The following is a 15,965-nucleotide window of genomic DNA, read 5'->3' on the forward strand; positions in this document are numbered from 1 at the left end:
TACTTTAGTCAAAATGTTGAATCTTTTTTTTGAACAAATACATTTGTGAGGAACACTGTTTATTGACTGAGAGCTAATGAAGTGATGGGCCTCCTGAAAATAAATAAGGATTTTTGTCACCACTGTACACACAGGTGGCTTACACAGCTGTGGAAAAGTAACACTCTTGAATATGTACGTGAGCAGGGAGAACGCAGAGGTTAAAGATCATAATCACTACTCTGAAGGATGGTATTATTAATGTAAAGGGCACCTACATTCATTCGTTGCCATTAATGATTATGTCCGAATATAATAACTTAACCACATAATTGTGCAAAATAAGCAGTGATCTAAAGCCTCGGGGTGGGGGTGTTGAGAGGCATTAAACTATGTCCTTGTTCTAATGAGGACAAATCCCTGAAGATGAAGTTATTTCACAATCACAGCCACTGTTATTTCACAGTGTGAGCCTATGGCACAAGAAAAAGCATCAACACAAAGACTACCCTGTTTGTTTTATGACATAGATTTAATATAGCCCAGTGGGTCTGCAGCTAATTTATTAAATGTCAAAAATATTCATCACAAAAAAATGCGGCATGCACCCTAATTTTGTTCCAAAATAAAGATTTACTATAATGTAATAAATACAAAACACCAATTTTAAATTAGTACTTTAATTCCAAAAAACATTTGCTAAAATCTAAATCAGAACTCATCACACTGTTCTTCCAGTTTCATTTTTTCACAGTTCATCCTAGGATGAAGATGCAGGGTTACTCGGATGCACACTTGGATGACGCTTCACACGTTTCTATGCTGCCCTCTGCAGGACAGAAACTTTAAGGCAACATGACTTTACAAGTTCTGTTAACAGAGCAGGCACAGCACTTCAGATGCATCATTTCTCTGAACCGAAGTCAAAGTTGTCACAGAACAGTAACTGCGATAAGACATTAACGTTGCTAACCGGAACTTTACTTTTAGAACATGCTTTAACATACAGCATGTGTTTCTAAGCAGCAGGTCAATCATAAAGATTTCAAGGGTCATCTCATAAAACAGAGAAGCATCCTGAGACAAACTCTGTCATGCATCTAATTAGACCAAACACTAGGATTAAAGAATGCTACAGCAGTTCTTCACAGGCATCTTTATAGATTTAAAAAGAATTGTAAGATATCAAGTGGTTATTGAAAAATTTACTACAGAAGCTCTGAGAAGCCAGTCAGACAGAAATAAAGAAAAAAATCTAGTGGTTTTTTAAAAAGGGTGGTCTATTTCTTTTTTGTCACTCCTGTGTTAAAGCAACTCATTCTCATTCCCAAGGCTTCAAATGCAGTCATTTTACACAATACGCACAAAGTGTCCGTTGGCATTGATGTACTGACACACTGATTATGGCATTAGTTGGTGGCTGTCGTTCCCAGCTTGTCACATAAGGATGAACAAACTACTCCTTTCACATCTGAATGAACTTGGTAAGTTTCATTCTTGAATGTAGAGTGTTAATGATGTGATGGGGCATCTTGTAAAAAGTGTGATCATTCCAAAGCAAGTAGTTTTTTAAGGTTAGATGTAACCAGTGGGTGATAGCATTTAGAAAATAAGCAAAAGCTTAGAAATGTATTTTCTTTTGAAATGTGAAGAAGGAAGTGGAAGACACCAAGCTCTGAAATGTGACACAAACTGCAGTCTCCTGGGTGACAAACTCATGACTTCTTTCACATCCCCTCTAACATCAGAAAGCGTATTTTGTCGCCCTTTAAAAGAGGACCCATTATGTCTCAGCACCTAATATTGTCTCAGCCAGTGCATCAAGGGACAGATGCCAAAAGGACACTTTATGGGTATCTCTGCAGCACTAGCAGTAGTGTTTTATCTGACACCTGTGAATGAGAATGCATTGATTTATGACTTAAGAACAGGCAGGAAAAAGAAAAAAAATTCTATATTTAATATTATTCATATGGGAGAAGAGATGAAAGAAAACAGACTGTGTTAGAAGGTAAAACTGTTTTGGGTTTTTTGGGTTGTTTTTTTTTTTAATCTGCCCCAAATTCACAATGTGTTTGTACAGTACGATTTTTGGTCAAGAGGTTGTCCCTGTGTTTTGAATGAAATATAAACTCTTATTTGAGAATGAGTGCAAAAAACAGTAACACTGATGACTGTCTCTGATAATAAAAGGTGGTGATTTAGAACCATTTTACTTCAAGTTAAACCCAACACACCCCTAACGAGCTATGATACATTTATATCCAAAGGAAATTCATAAAAGTAATGTTAGAAATGTGCCAACACACAATGTAAGTGCCTCATGTTTATACTAAATGCTGAAATTAACATGAGGGCCTTTAGTTTTATTTATAACATGGAATAGAGATACCTCTAGTGGCCAAAATTAGAACTGCAAAACACTTTTTTCCCCTGTTAAATAACAAATTAAGAAAGATTACTCTGGCAAAAGAAATTCCAATTAGTCAAATACAGGAGAGTTAAGACTTTAGATAATGTGCAAAACCCTCAATTTGCCACGAGGGCTTCTGCACAAAACAGCCTCTATCTTCATTAGGACTTTAACAGCCTGCTCCTCTGGTTCACACTTTCTCCACTAATTTCCTTCTCACTTAGAAAATGCAGCATTAGCAACACTGGTCCTTATCTTCTCTAGATCTGAGAGTGAAATGCTAACAGAGGAACGAAGTAAAATACAAAATATCTGGTAAACGATAATGTAACTTTAACCTGCGAAAAGTCGATTTCCAGTTCTAAAATATAAATTAATCAACAAGGAAGATAACAAATAAATCAGTACCAAGAGCACAGCCCACGTGGTTAACGTTGGTTGGAATGGTTATTATGGAATTACGTAACAGCTTGTTTAGTCATGCTTCAGTAATGGCTTTGGTATTTACTGTTACTGTCTATCAGAGTCACACTGAGGACAAGGCCATGCTGGGTTTGTTTTTAAGCTTCATAAGTAGATTTTACAATTCTATAAATCCTAAACATGTCTTGGTATAATATGATAACAATCAAAGGTTAGAAAAGGACTTATTTAAGCAACAATTATTAATTCAATTATTACAATCACGTACCCATCTGTAGCTAAAATGATCATGGATATCGATTAATTTTATCATCTGTCATTCTAATAACACATTACAGACCTTTTTGATTAAATCATTTCTAACTAATATCATATCATTAGTATTTATGGATAATCAGAAGAGGATTAGCTCCTTACTGGAAGTTGGTGCTCCAAATAAAAAAAAACAATTTAACTACTAGCTGTAATGTAGAGGTAGAGCTAAAGGAGAGGGAAAGCATACACAAGCCATATCAAACTGTGTGTGTCTTCCTTCCTTCCCTTCTTTCCTTTGATGAACAGCAGAGTGACTGTGGGTGTAGTGATAGGCAGTAAGGGTGGCTTAAGAGCGGCTGGTCAGAGGGCAATCAGGAGATGATACGAATGCCAAAGTGTTTCTTGAGCTGCTCAAGGAAGATGAAGGTGAGCACTGTGTGGGGAATCAAGCGGATTCCTGCAGGAACAAGTCCCTGTAAGCAAAAGTTACCAAGAGATTACTATTTGCAAGTTTCCTCTAACAAATCTATTCAATTAGAGCTCCTACATGAGATTAGGCAATAAACTAAACAATGCTTTTAATATTTTATTTATTATTTTTGTAAGGGTATTTCTTTTTTCTTATTTTAATTTCATGGAGGTCACAGGTACAGATGAGGCTGCAGATGAAAAATAGCTTCTTGGTGATCGTAGTCATTTGCAGCAATCTTTATTCATCTTTGCTGCCCTGTTGAATAAACTAATGCATAAAAATGTTGCAGTTTGTGTTTATGCACAATGCCAACGTCATCGACAATTATTTCCAGGAAAAACAAGAATAAGGAGTACTGTAAAAGATTATCTGCCCCCACATCCACCAGATCTCAGCAACATAATCAATACAAGGCCCTGAAATGATAAAATGGATGGAAGTACAGCAAGTAGAAACCTGAAAGTCTGTCATGTCTCTATATCCTCTGGTAGCAGCCATTGTTAACCTCAGCTGCTGTAGGTCAGTGGTTCCCAAACTGTGGTATGCGTACCACCGGTTGTACGTGGGCTCCCTCTAGTGGTACGCGGGAAGTATTCCCCCAAAAAATAAGATTAAATAATATACCATGTTCTGACTGAGGGATTTCTGAAAAATTAAAAACGTACAGCTCGGCTATCGCTTCTGACATAAATGAAGACAGAAAACTAAACAGCAGTGAAGCTTGTAGGGTTACTGAATTTGGACTACCTGGTATATAATGATGTCCTATGTGGTGGCTAGCTACACAGCTATGGTTAGCATGATATAAACACATTAGCACAATGAAGCTAGAGGATGAATGCCATCTTTTTTCAACTCAATAAAAGTTAACGCGAGGGTTCCCGGTGGTGAGGGACAAATGCAATCGCATGTCAGGATGATGTAAACGGACCAAACTTCTGTCAGGAGAACAACTGAGAAAATCCATCCACAATATGAGGTTAGTCATTAATATATTGCTGCATGGGCTGTGCTGCAAAACTGAGCTTTAAAATAAAATGAAAACAAGAGAGGCCAACAGTGATCTGTGCCTTTCTTTTTTCTTTTTTTTTTTCTTTTTTTTTTTTTTTAAAAGGGGTTTGTTCAAATTAAATATAACAAGATATTTAGCATTAAAACATGTTAAAAACACAACAGCCTTGATAAATGCAGAGTGGTTTTGACCCGGAAGCAGGGTTCATACATCATCACTTAAGGACAGGATATCCCACCTGCTGTGAATGTTTTAATGCAGTACAGCTGTTATGATCATCACTTGTCACATCCTGTTTATGACACCTAATTTTATTTCTTATATGAATGCAATTTTATCATTTACAGCAAATTATACATTTTACAACTTTATGCTTCATGAATTTTTAAATGACCCACAGGTATCCTCTTTGTTATTAACAGTGCTCCAGCTTTTAACTGACTATTGCTTTATTTTTTGTGAGGAAGTAAGAGTATGTGTTTCAGGTCATACAACCACCTCTAAAATGTTTGTTTTAAAAGAGAGTAAAATAACTGAAGTGATACATTTAGGTTTTAAATGTATTTTGTTTTGTGTGTCTTTTACCTTGTAAAATGCCAGTGGACCCAGTATGGCTGTTTCTCGTAAGCAATGTATCACCCCCTGAAGACAGAGACATTAGTTAAAACTGAATACCAGCAAATACCAGGATTGAGGGATGAAAGTATGAGAAATTAAAAAGTGATAAGAAATGATCCACTCACTGTATACTCTCCTTTTGAATTCATCAGCCTCGTCTTCAGTACGTCTAGAGGCTGACACAGGAATGTAGCACAGCCTCCCTGCAAATGATGTAGATGCAGTTCATATGAGTGAAGATCAATCAACAAAAATGTAAGTGCAAAACGTCTGCAAAATGTCTGTGTGATCAGTCATGGTAGTCTTGAGAGCTTGGAAAAGGAAGCCACTGAACTTTTTTAACTTTGTGAAGACACTTCACCTCTTGGATGAAGACATTTTGCGTCTTAAGATAAAGGCTCGTTCTGACAAAACCTATAAGGTTCACTTACTTATTAAAGCTCTCAAGACTTTATACCAACTGAATTAGACTAAAATAAAACCAGATACTTACCGCAATGAAGCTGGAAAGAAAGTGTGTGAATATGTTATCTCCCATCATGCCTGTTCCTAACACCAGCTGCTTGGCTTGGTCATAACATGCCAACTACAGAAGAAAAAAATAAGAGGAAGAAAATGAGTGTTAGTGGTAAAAAGAAATAATGTGCCGTTTCTGAATTTCCTACAACTATAGAATTAAATAGTTGGCTGCAATTTGGATTATTTAAAACTTTTTTTGCCCAAAAGATAGTGACATCCTAGAATTTAGTTTTACAAAGAACAAACAAACAAGTCCAAAATACAGTCAAAAATTTACATTTTGAGTTTGGCTCCCCCTAGTGGTAGTAAAGGGGGAAAAAAAGACGATGTCAACAAGTGGGAGTGTTGAGTAAAAATATTAAGACAGCTGGCTGTAACAGTTACACAGCGATCAGTCATGCTTGGAGAATGTAATGTAACAAGCACAGCATGTTGTCAAAATATTCTTGCTTTCTTCTTACACTCTATACCAGCGGTCCCCAACCTTTTTTGCGCCACGGACCGGTTTATGCCCGACAATATTTTCACGGACCGGCCTTTAAGGTGTCGCGGATAAATACAACAAAATAAAACTAGTACCGGTACCGAAAAAAAAAAGATTTATTCATAACACACGTGAAAAGACCAAGGAAAACCGAGTTAACGATAAAAAGCCATAACAAAATAACGCTGAAAACCGATAAAAACCCTGAAAACCATACATTTCATACCTGAGCCTCAACTCTCGCGGCCCGGTACCAAATGACTCACGGACCGGTACCGGTCCGAGGCCCGGGGGTTGGGGACCGCTGCTCTATACAACAGAAATACTGCTTGATGTTTTGCTGCTGCAGACCTTCAATGACCTGTCTCGAACATAAAATGTACTTTATACTCATTTTGTGACTTACAGTTTAAATTTTTCTGATTACACTTTTAGAATAATTAGATGTGAACAGTTAGAACGGCGCTACATTGCTTTTTGAATGTCATTTAAGTGAGAGTTACAAACCTTTTCAGCCAGAAAAGGACAAATTGGGTCCACTGTATGACAAAAAATCCTTTTTACCTTGTTACTTTTAATTAAAATAATTCAGAAATGTTTACGGTTGTGCCACTCTGACATTAGAATGCATGCAAATTGCTGGACAAAATTATTTCAAGTATCTAAACAACTATCAAACTTTTCATAGTTACCGATTTTGATTATTCCAACAATTTAAGTCATGTCTGAATAATTCATTTAAAATTTTTGATCAATTAAGCACCAATCTTAACAGTTTTTTTAGTCCCTTGACTGTTAAAGAATATTAATTAAATGCAGTGAAAATACATTTAAACTGAATTTTACATAATACACTCTTCAGATCATGAATTGACTGAATGATTTTAAATACAAATAATGTCCTTTATCAGGAAATAAGAATATCACATCAATAACCCAACAATATTAAAATAAAAAATAAAATAGATGCAAATCGCCCATCATTGACCCGAGAACTATTAAGGTCTCTAACATTTTCATACATTGTGATAATTGTTTACAATTGGTATTGTTAAAGAAAATACAGACAATATTTCCTGATAGGAAATTGTAGCCGCGAGCACATTTGTACTACCGTAACTTGCCTGTCCCACAGTAACCATTGCTCCTCTGCTGGAGGCCATGGAGGCTCCTGAAAAGAGTTTCCTGATGCCCTCTGCATGACAGGATAGAAATCAGAAGTCACACGTGATACCCGTGAGAGCTAAACATGAAGCTATAGTATATCCTATTTGGTATTTACCTTCTCTGAAGACCCTGAAAAGTCCATCAATGGCATGTTTGTAGCTGGAAGAAAAGAAAAAAAAATAAAGCATTAAATTAATAAAAAACATTCAAGCCGAACTTTTTAGACTACGAATTACAACACTCACTTTCTCCTCAGTTCTGGTGGTAGTTTCACGTCATTCTGCATCCTAGGGGCAAGCACATTTCATATGTTCTGATTTCTATATTTAGTGATTGCAGTAATTTGGATACAGAACTGTAACTGTATGTTACCTGACATTCACCATGTCTGCAGGGGTCCCAACAAACCCACCAGTGAAACCTGTTGGCAGAGAAACCTTGTTGGAATGCGTGTTTGTGAAAGCCCGAGTTATAGTGTGTGTGTGTGTGTGTGTGTGTGTGTGTGTGTGTGTGTGTGTGTGTGTGTGTGTGTGTGTGTGTGTGTGTGTGTGTGTGTGTGTGTGTGTGTTCCAACCTCCAAAGGCTCCCAGCAGGACCTTCTGGTAAAAAGGCATGGGGCCCTGGTTCGTGCTGCCCATCATGTCCCTCACTGTTTCATAGATGGCAAATCTGGTGAGGGAATATGACATCTGACAAGAGAAAGAAAAGAAAGAAAAAGACAAGAAGAGAAAGAATTCTTTAATTATTGAAAATTTTGTATTCTGGTTCTTTTCCCCCCTTTTTCTTTTCTGTTTTCTTTTGTAAATCGACTAGTACGGACGGACGGACGGACAGACCTACCTAAAGCAAAGCAGTTTTAAAAGCAGCCTTTACATTAGTGAACTTTCATATATTCTTCATTTATTATGTCCCAAGTAAAATATTTCAAGCCTTTAGTTTGTTTTGTTTTTTTCATTTTCAGGATTCACATAGGACTGAGATCAGGCGAGTCAATCAGTAATCACATGGTCAGACCACCATTTAACAGCACCATTTGACAGTACAGAGAGGTGCTATGCAAAAATTATACTGACATCTCCATGAAGTTTGGCAGCAGAAGGAAGCATGAAGTCCTCTAAAGTCCTTCTGCTGATAAAACCACGAGCAACACCAGCAGATGACATGGCACCCCAAACCACCACAGACTGCAGAAACTACACACTGGACTTCAAACACTTTAGATTCTGTCCCTCTGCACTTTCTCCAGACTGTATGACCTTGACATAAAACAAGGAAATAAAATGAAAATCACTTTCATCTGTAAAGAGGACTTTGGACCGTTAAACCAAAGTCCAACTCTTTTTTCTTTATCCCAAGTAAGATGTTTTTGACACTGTCTCTGGTTCAGGATGAAGTGTAGCTCCATTCCTGAAGATGTTTGTCCGCGGTGGCCCTTGATGCATTGACACCAGACTCAGTCCACTCCTTCTGAAGCTTTTCCAAGTTCCTGAAATTACTTTTCCTGGCAATCCTCTCACGGTTGTGGTCATTCAGGCTGCTTGTTGACCTTTTGATACCACACTTCCCCCTTCTAGTCAACTTTCTATTGACCATCTATTGATCAATGCATCGACACAGCATTCTGCAGCCAGGCTTTGTCACCTTTGTCAACTGGACAACTGTCAAGTCAGCAGGTTTCCCATGACTGTGGCTGAATGCGATAGAGTGCACAGTACTACTACTGTTTAAATTTACACAAACTCTAAATAAAATACGCTAATAATTTGAGATAATTTGGATTTCTGATTTTTATGAGCCTCTAGCCATAATAATTAAAGTTAAAACAAAAATATTTGAAATATTTCTCTTTATTTGTAATGAATACAGATATTATAGTTTATTTTACTTACACAAAACATTTTCAAAATTGTCTTGAACTTCATAATTACTAATTCATTTAAACATTTGGGTGTATTTGGTATGGCTTAGGTGCGTGCGCCTTTAATTACAGGGTGGTTGAGAGGAGAGTTTAGTTCATTTACGGTCTAACAGGATCAAACTTGAACAACCCTTTATTGACAACTGTTCATTCTCACCGCGGTCACACCTCTGCAACATTTATAGACTTGCAATTCACCAGTGACGTATTTGATCATATCCTGCTGCAATAAACCAGTTATTTTATTCATCAACCACAGTTAACTTCACATAATATTCAGCACTACAGTGTAGTAAGTTTAAAGAGTAACATTTTAATCTCAGTACTATGCATGTGCTACAGGTACCAAATTACATGCTTAAAGTAAATGTCTCACTCTGTTTTAGTGAGAGAAACAACCAATGAAGAAAACAACACACACAAGCACACAAAATCCTATGGTATGCACACAGGCACCCATACCTGTCTACATAGTGAAGCAGATAGACCACTGTATAGAGCCAGGACTCCGTCGTTCTTCACCACATGAACAGCCATTCCAATCATCCTCTTCTTTACCTCCTGCTGCGTCTGTAAGTGTACCTGGACAGACAGTCATGAAGATCACACAGTAAATACACAGCAAATAATGAAGAAACTGATATAATGTGTGTTTATTGTGGCTGATACAGCAACCTCACAAACTTTTAGTTTTACAGAACAACTTGTACCAACAAGGTGTGACTCTGTATAATCTGAATTCTCTGGTATTAGTAAAGCTCTAAAACACTCACCAAGCTCTAACGAGACAGTCGTAAGAGGAGGATAAGGCATGATAATGTGCGCAATTTAGGCAATCATAAAGAAGTTTTCCAAATGTGTTACCAAGTTTTATTTTTCTTATCAGAGAAGGTCAATGGTCCAAAATGTGGCTTTAATCCTATGTTATTACCAAGATTACAGCATGAAGGTCACTGAGCCTTCAAATGAAACTGTTGTCAGTGTCTACTGCAGTAAAATAGCTGCATAAATAGTTATGATTCTTTGAGTCACTTTTTGTTTAATCACCATCCTGCTGGTTTACACTGACAGACTGTTTTTAGCACAGTTCAAGTCAAATGGGAAATTTAATATTCATTTCCTAGTTTTACTTTGGAGCTCTCAGTATCTCCTTTATCACAGCTTTTCAAAGTATCAGCAGTGACATGGAGAACTACTGACAGTCTGTACTGAATTCTGTTGGGTTGGGCTTAGGACTCTCTGCAAGACAGCCAAGTTCTTCCACCCCAAACTCTCTCATCCATGTCTTTGTGGACCTTGCTTTGTGCACTGGTGCGCAGTCATGTCTTGCTGTTCTAAACTCTTCCCACAAAGTTGGGAGCATGAAATTCTCAAAATAGTCTCGTTATGGTGAAGCATTAACAATTTCTTTCACTGGAACTAAAGGGCCGAGCCCCACTCCTGAAAGGCAACCTCACACAATAACCAAACTTTACACTTGACACAATGCAGTCAGACAAATACCGTTCTCCTAGCAGTAGCCAAACCCAGAGTTGTCCATCAGATTGCCAGATGGAGAAGAACGATTAGTCTCTCCAGAGAACATATCTCCATTGCTCTAGAGTCCATTGGCAGCATGCTTTACATCACTCCATTCCATGCTGCTCGGCCAGGGAAACCCATTCCACAAAGATCTCTACGCACTGTTCTTGAGCTAATCTGAGGGCCACATGAAGTTTGGAGGTCTGTAGCTATCGACTCTACAGAAAATGACAGACCTCTGTATACTATGCATCTCAGTATCCATTGATCTGGCTTTGTGATTTTACGTGACCTACCACTTTGTGGCCTGAGTTGGTGCAATTCCAAATAGCTTCCATTTTCTTACAATACCACTAAAAGTTGAACATGAAATATTTATTTATTTTTTGACTGGACTTGTTCCACAGGTGGCAGCTTATGACTGTATCACCCTGGAAGTCCGTGAGCTCCTGAGAGCGACCCATTCTTTCACAACCGTTTGTAGATGCAGTTTGCCTGACTAGGTGCTTGATTTTATACACCTGTGACCATGGAAGTGATGGGAACACCTGAATTCAATGACTTGTAAGTGAAAACTTTTGGTAATACTGTGTAGTATTGGGGTGTTAACTGCACAATCACTACCCCGACTTAAGCTGAGTTAAACTGGACTCGACAACATTTTGCATGTTTCTGGAATCTTATTTTTATTATTTTAAGCATGGCTGGACTTGAGGAACTTTTCCATTCTGTTCCTTGTTTATGCCAAGAATGCTGTACGTGCTTTGTCCTCAGTGGTTACTATACTTAAGCTATCAGTGAATCAACGCGCATTCACAAGCCAAGAAACACTTGTGCACACTCATCGTGTTGAAATATTACACCAGGATGAGGTGATAAGAGTCTGGCTAAACTATTGTCTTTTTAGGTGAGGTCAGAAAAATCTTGTTTAGCAACTCTCCAGTACAGGTTCAGAAAACAAAAAACTGTTTATCTGATGGTGTAATAGATCTCCTGATTAACACACATACAAAAAAAGTATGCTGATAGGGCATGACCAGGCAGTTTTCTTATTTGACGTGGGTTTGGTGATACTTAGGCTCAATACTAGCTTGAACAAAAATACACGTCATTCCTAAATGCAGATGTCCTGCTGTTAACGTTTATGAAAATGCAGTGTGTTGGTATGCGTTGGCTTTGTAAGTTGCAAAGTCGCAAACTGCCTTAATGTTGGGTTACAAACTACAGAATAAACCCCCAGTTCTTTTGTGTATGATAAGCTCTAATTATAAGCGTATCCTGTCTTTTCTTTATCCAATGATAGCTCCCTACAAAACCTATAAAGTTGTTATTATGGTATTTAACTCGTGGGGGAATGAAGGTTATTACAGAGGAGTAAAGATGACATATTTAGGCTGCAGTGGAACACCGCTCAATGCTCTGAACAACAGACTAAATACTTTAAATCTGTTTTTATGCTAAAAGATAGCAAGAGAAGCAGTGACAAGCAAACATGGAATGCGACTCACTTCAACCGTCAGTGTTGGGAAGGTTACTTTTAAAATGTATTCCATTACAGAATACAGAATACATGCCCCAAAATGTATTCTGTAACGTATTCCGTTACGTTACTCAATGAGAATAACGTATTCTGAATACTTTGGATTACTTAATATATTATCATGCTGTTTACAACTACATGAATGTACTATTGCTGTGATTTATTACTGTTACTGAAGGTCCACGGCTCCGAACCGTAGTAAAGGGACCTCTGGCTAATACGGTGGGTTCTGTGTTGGGCTCGTAGCCGAAAACTAGCTTTACTTTGTTGTCTGGGTCAACTTTGTCAGCGAGAGACAGAGAGAGGCGTTGAAAGGCTGCTCCAACGGAACTTATTGTTTTTGGAGGACAACAGGAACACGGTGTACAGTCGAGTCTTAATAGCTTACTTACAACTGGGCTCGTCAGGCACTCTTCTTGGCTGCAGTGGTTATTATTATATTTACATGCTTCCAGCTCCCGTTTTTGCTCGATGACAGCTCGTACTTTTCCGTTTTCTCCCTCCCTCGCTCACAGACACATAACGGGTATGGCAGTCCATTCTCCCTGCAGCACGGACTACACTGCCTATGATGCTACATTCTTTAGAGCTATACCGGTAGCATTCTGCCTATTAGCTTAGCACAACAACAACAAAAAGGCCTCTCTCACCCAGGAAACACGCAGAGAGAGAGCGTCACCCTGTAACCATGGCAACCGTAACGCTGCCGCCTGGAACAACAGAACGTAGCTGTCAAACAAAACCCAAACAGTCCTGACCCGCGACAATATGAAACAGGGAAGTACCGCCGTGTAATCCATTTATTTCAACAAAGTAACTGTATTCTAAATACCACCTTTTTAAACGGTAACTGTAACGGAATACAGTTACTCATATTTTGTATTTTAAATATGTAACGGCGGTACATGTATTCCGTTACTCCCCAACACTGTCAACCGTATATCAAAAGTAAACAGATTCAGTGAAATTCCCTTTTGTTAAGTAAACAAACAATTCTCCCACATGCGATCCAATTCACTCTGACACAAAGAATAACAATGAACAAAACAGCATCACCATTAGCTTTCAGAACACACCCTCTCATTTCCGCAACAAGGAAATAAGCTGCCCTTACTTGCCCTCAGTTTATGGAAATAACCACAGTACTGTATACAACACAATAAAAACTTGCACAGTCACTCTATTGTCTCACAGTGAAATCACTTTGTAGTTCACTAATGTGGACTATCATGTTAGGCAAGAATAGCTTGTCAGTAATAAATCTCAAAATCACCTTAAGCTAACTAAAATCAGGTTACTAACAAAAACCCCATGGAGGACAAATGTTGACTGCTTTTTTATCATTTCCTGAAAACTAGTCCTTGAGGCAACTTTTGTTTTGGTTTAGCACTATATAAATACAATTGAACTGATCTGAACAGAAGCGTCTATAATTTATCTTTTAAATAATACTTTTAGAGGTCAAAGGTTCATCACTGTCATGAAAGGTGCCTTGATTTTTCCTCTGCCATAAACTTGTATTTTAATCTTTCCCATAATTTGTGTGCCAACTACGAAAATGAAGCTACACTTCAAAAACATCTCCAACCAGTTCACAAGCTAACACACATAGAGCACTTCAGGGCATTTTTTGCAGTGGGGTAATTGCAAGCCTTAACTACATAATTACACACCACAGGACTTCCTGAGGACCAGTTGTCCTTAATAGGGTCACATGCTGCTTTTTTCTGTGCAATCAAAAGGGAGTAACACAAGAACGAATTTGAGTAATCTGTTAGAGATGTACAAATTTACTTCTCTATGCAGCAATGTGACGAAATCAACAAGAGTGAACAAGCAGGTCCCTGCAAACACTCACAGATCTGCATTCTCCACCAATTCTCTTCCACTTATCCATTTCACAGTTGGGGCAGCTGGAGCCTAACTCAGCTACCATAAAGCGAGAGGCAGGAGTATCCCCTGGACTTAATGCCACCCTGTCGTAACACCACTTTTTTATAATTTTACTCAAGTAATCAACACGGTTTGTTAATTAGACCTGTATATCCTAGACTGGAAGTCTAGTCCCAACTTATCTTAATTCATAAGTTACATATGAGTCATGAGTGGGCCTGAACAATAACACCACTCTTCTAAAATTTGTCATAAAACAAAAAGTATAATTTATCCATTTACAAAACAATTAGCAGCTTGAGATAAATACAATTTCCAAAATATATTTCAGTTTTCCACATTTAATAAGACTACTGTCACTGCACAATGCTTACAGTTTACAGATGACAGGAACAAAATCTTCACATGCAGTTTTTGTAGCTAATCAATAGTACGTTTTTATTTTATTTTAATCAAGTTGTTTAAATATTGTAATACTTTAATTTTCATCCCATTTTTACTCCTGTAATTAAGCCCAACATCACCACTGAAGGGTTAGCAGTGTATTTAAATGAAACATTGGGGTAATCGATGCCTTCACTGCAGTTTTCACACTTTAAAGACTCATTCGATGGGACGAACAATCCGACGGCCCAGTTCGGGCTCCCAGACCGGATGTTTAACACATCTGTCTTCGACCATGGTACCTCGAAGTCTGTCTGTCTTTAATAAAAGGCTGAAGGTGTGCAGCTTTAGAAAGCACAGATTGAGATCTGAAAACCACTCTGTGATGAGCTATCCGCGAATAACTAATCTGTCATGTTCCCCAGTACTGCCTCTGGGAACAGCTGTACCCATGTGTCAAGGCCTGCACACGCGGCGGAAGGTTACTGTGCCCCTTACGCCGCTCACCTTAAGGAGATCCAGAGGATGCGTGCAGCAGGCGGCTCCACATGATGCCAGTCCACCGAAATACCACCGCGACATTCGTTTTTCAGTCATGCTACCAGGCTCTGCTTGTCCCGTGCAGATACAGCGGTTACTTCCTTCCTGTCAGTCCGACTCGACACGCTGTCCGGCTGCTAGGGTGGCTTCGTGGCCTGCTGGGAACAGCTGCTGTATCTCTGGTGGTCTAGAGGACACGGATAACCTCGTTAATCTTCAAACATTGCGATAAGGGCCTGCACTAAGGACCGGGGACTTTGGCAGCATCGCGCACACTCGCGCCACATCTCTTCTGTGTTTTGGTCTCGAGCTGAAGCGTAATAGGAAGCAGCAGTTCTCAAGAGAAGAGCAGCACAGCCAATTGTCAGTGAGGACGGCGGATCTGCCTACTGTCCCCGCGGGGCGAGATCCAAAGGTCGACAGCAGTATGAGAACGCTACAGCCCCGACACAGCAAAAACTCACATAGCCCACTTTTACATCTATGAACTGTCACGCTTTTTAAAGCGACAGGCGTCCTCTGCGCAGCTGCAAACAAGACGAAGTGTCGCACTGTCCCTTTAAGAAGACAACTGTCGACATTCTCACTCGAGCGGTAACGAGCCATGAAAAAAATTGTTGTTTTTTTTTTGTTTGGTGTTTGGTGATGGATATGTGTTCATATAAGACAGCGTTTTATCACGCGAGACCACTTCAGGTGATTAAAAAGTGTAATTTAGTCATACAGGAGGGGGTAGCATGTCCAAACACGTGTCTCTGAATTATTGTTTAGTGTTTGTTTGTTTTTCAGGCAATGAAATAGTAATATTTAGAGAAAGAATACGTTTA

The 15,965-nt window shown here is 38.7% G+C and overlaps 1 protein-coding gene across 1 annotated transcript; it reads right to left on the reverse strand.

Moving 5' to 3' along the window:
• Positions 1-643: 643 nt before the first annotated feature.
• Positions 644-15,643, reverse strand: slc25a10b (solute carrier family 25 member 10b). Its single transcript, XM_006790760.3, has 11 exons — positions 15,106-15,643; positions 9,723-9,842; positions 7,917-8,031; positions 7,715-7,763; positions 7,588-7,629; positions 7,458-7,501; positions 7,300-7,370; positions 5,666-5,758; positions 5,298-5,375; positions 5,140-5,196; positions 644-3,543 (listed from the first exon to the last, which is right to left on the reverse strand). Exons 1-11 carry the CDS (start codon positions 15,193-15,195, stop codon positions 3,442-3,444), a joined length of 861 nt encoding a protein of 286 aa, XP_006790823.1. The 5' UTR covers positions 15,196-15,643; the 3' UTR covers positions 644-3,441.
• Between the last annotated feature and the right edge of the window lie 322 nt (positions 15,644-15,965).

Source organism: Neolamprologus brichardi, chromosome 6, assembly GCF_056152115.1.
Source record: "Neolamprologus brichardi isolate AB-2024 chromosome 6, ASM5615211v1, whole genome shotgun sequence".
Taxonomy (NCBI): Eukaryota; Metazoa; Chordata; class Actinopteri; order Cichliformes; family Cichlidae; genus Neolamprologus; species Neolamprologus brichardi.

Coding starts and splice junctions, on each gene's coding strand:
- slc25a10b (XM_006790760.3), bottom strand. CDS start 15,195: ATGACTGAAAAACGAATGTCGCGGTGGTATTTCGGTGGACTGGCATCA. Junction 7,371..7,457: donor TTTCAGGGTCTTCAGAGAAG/GTAAATACCAAA, acceptor CCTGTCATGCAG/AGGGCATCAGGAAACTCTTT. Junction 3,544..5,139: donor GTCCACTGGCATTTTACAAG/GTAAAAGACACA, acceptor TTTTGCTTACAG/GGACTTGTTCCTGCAGGAAT.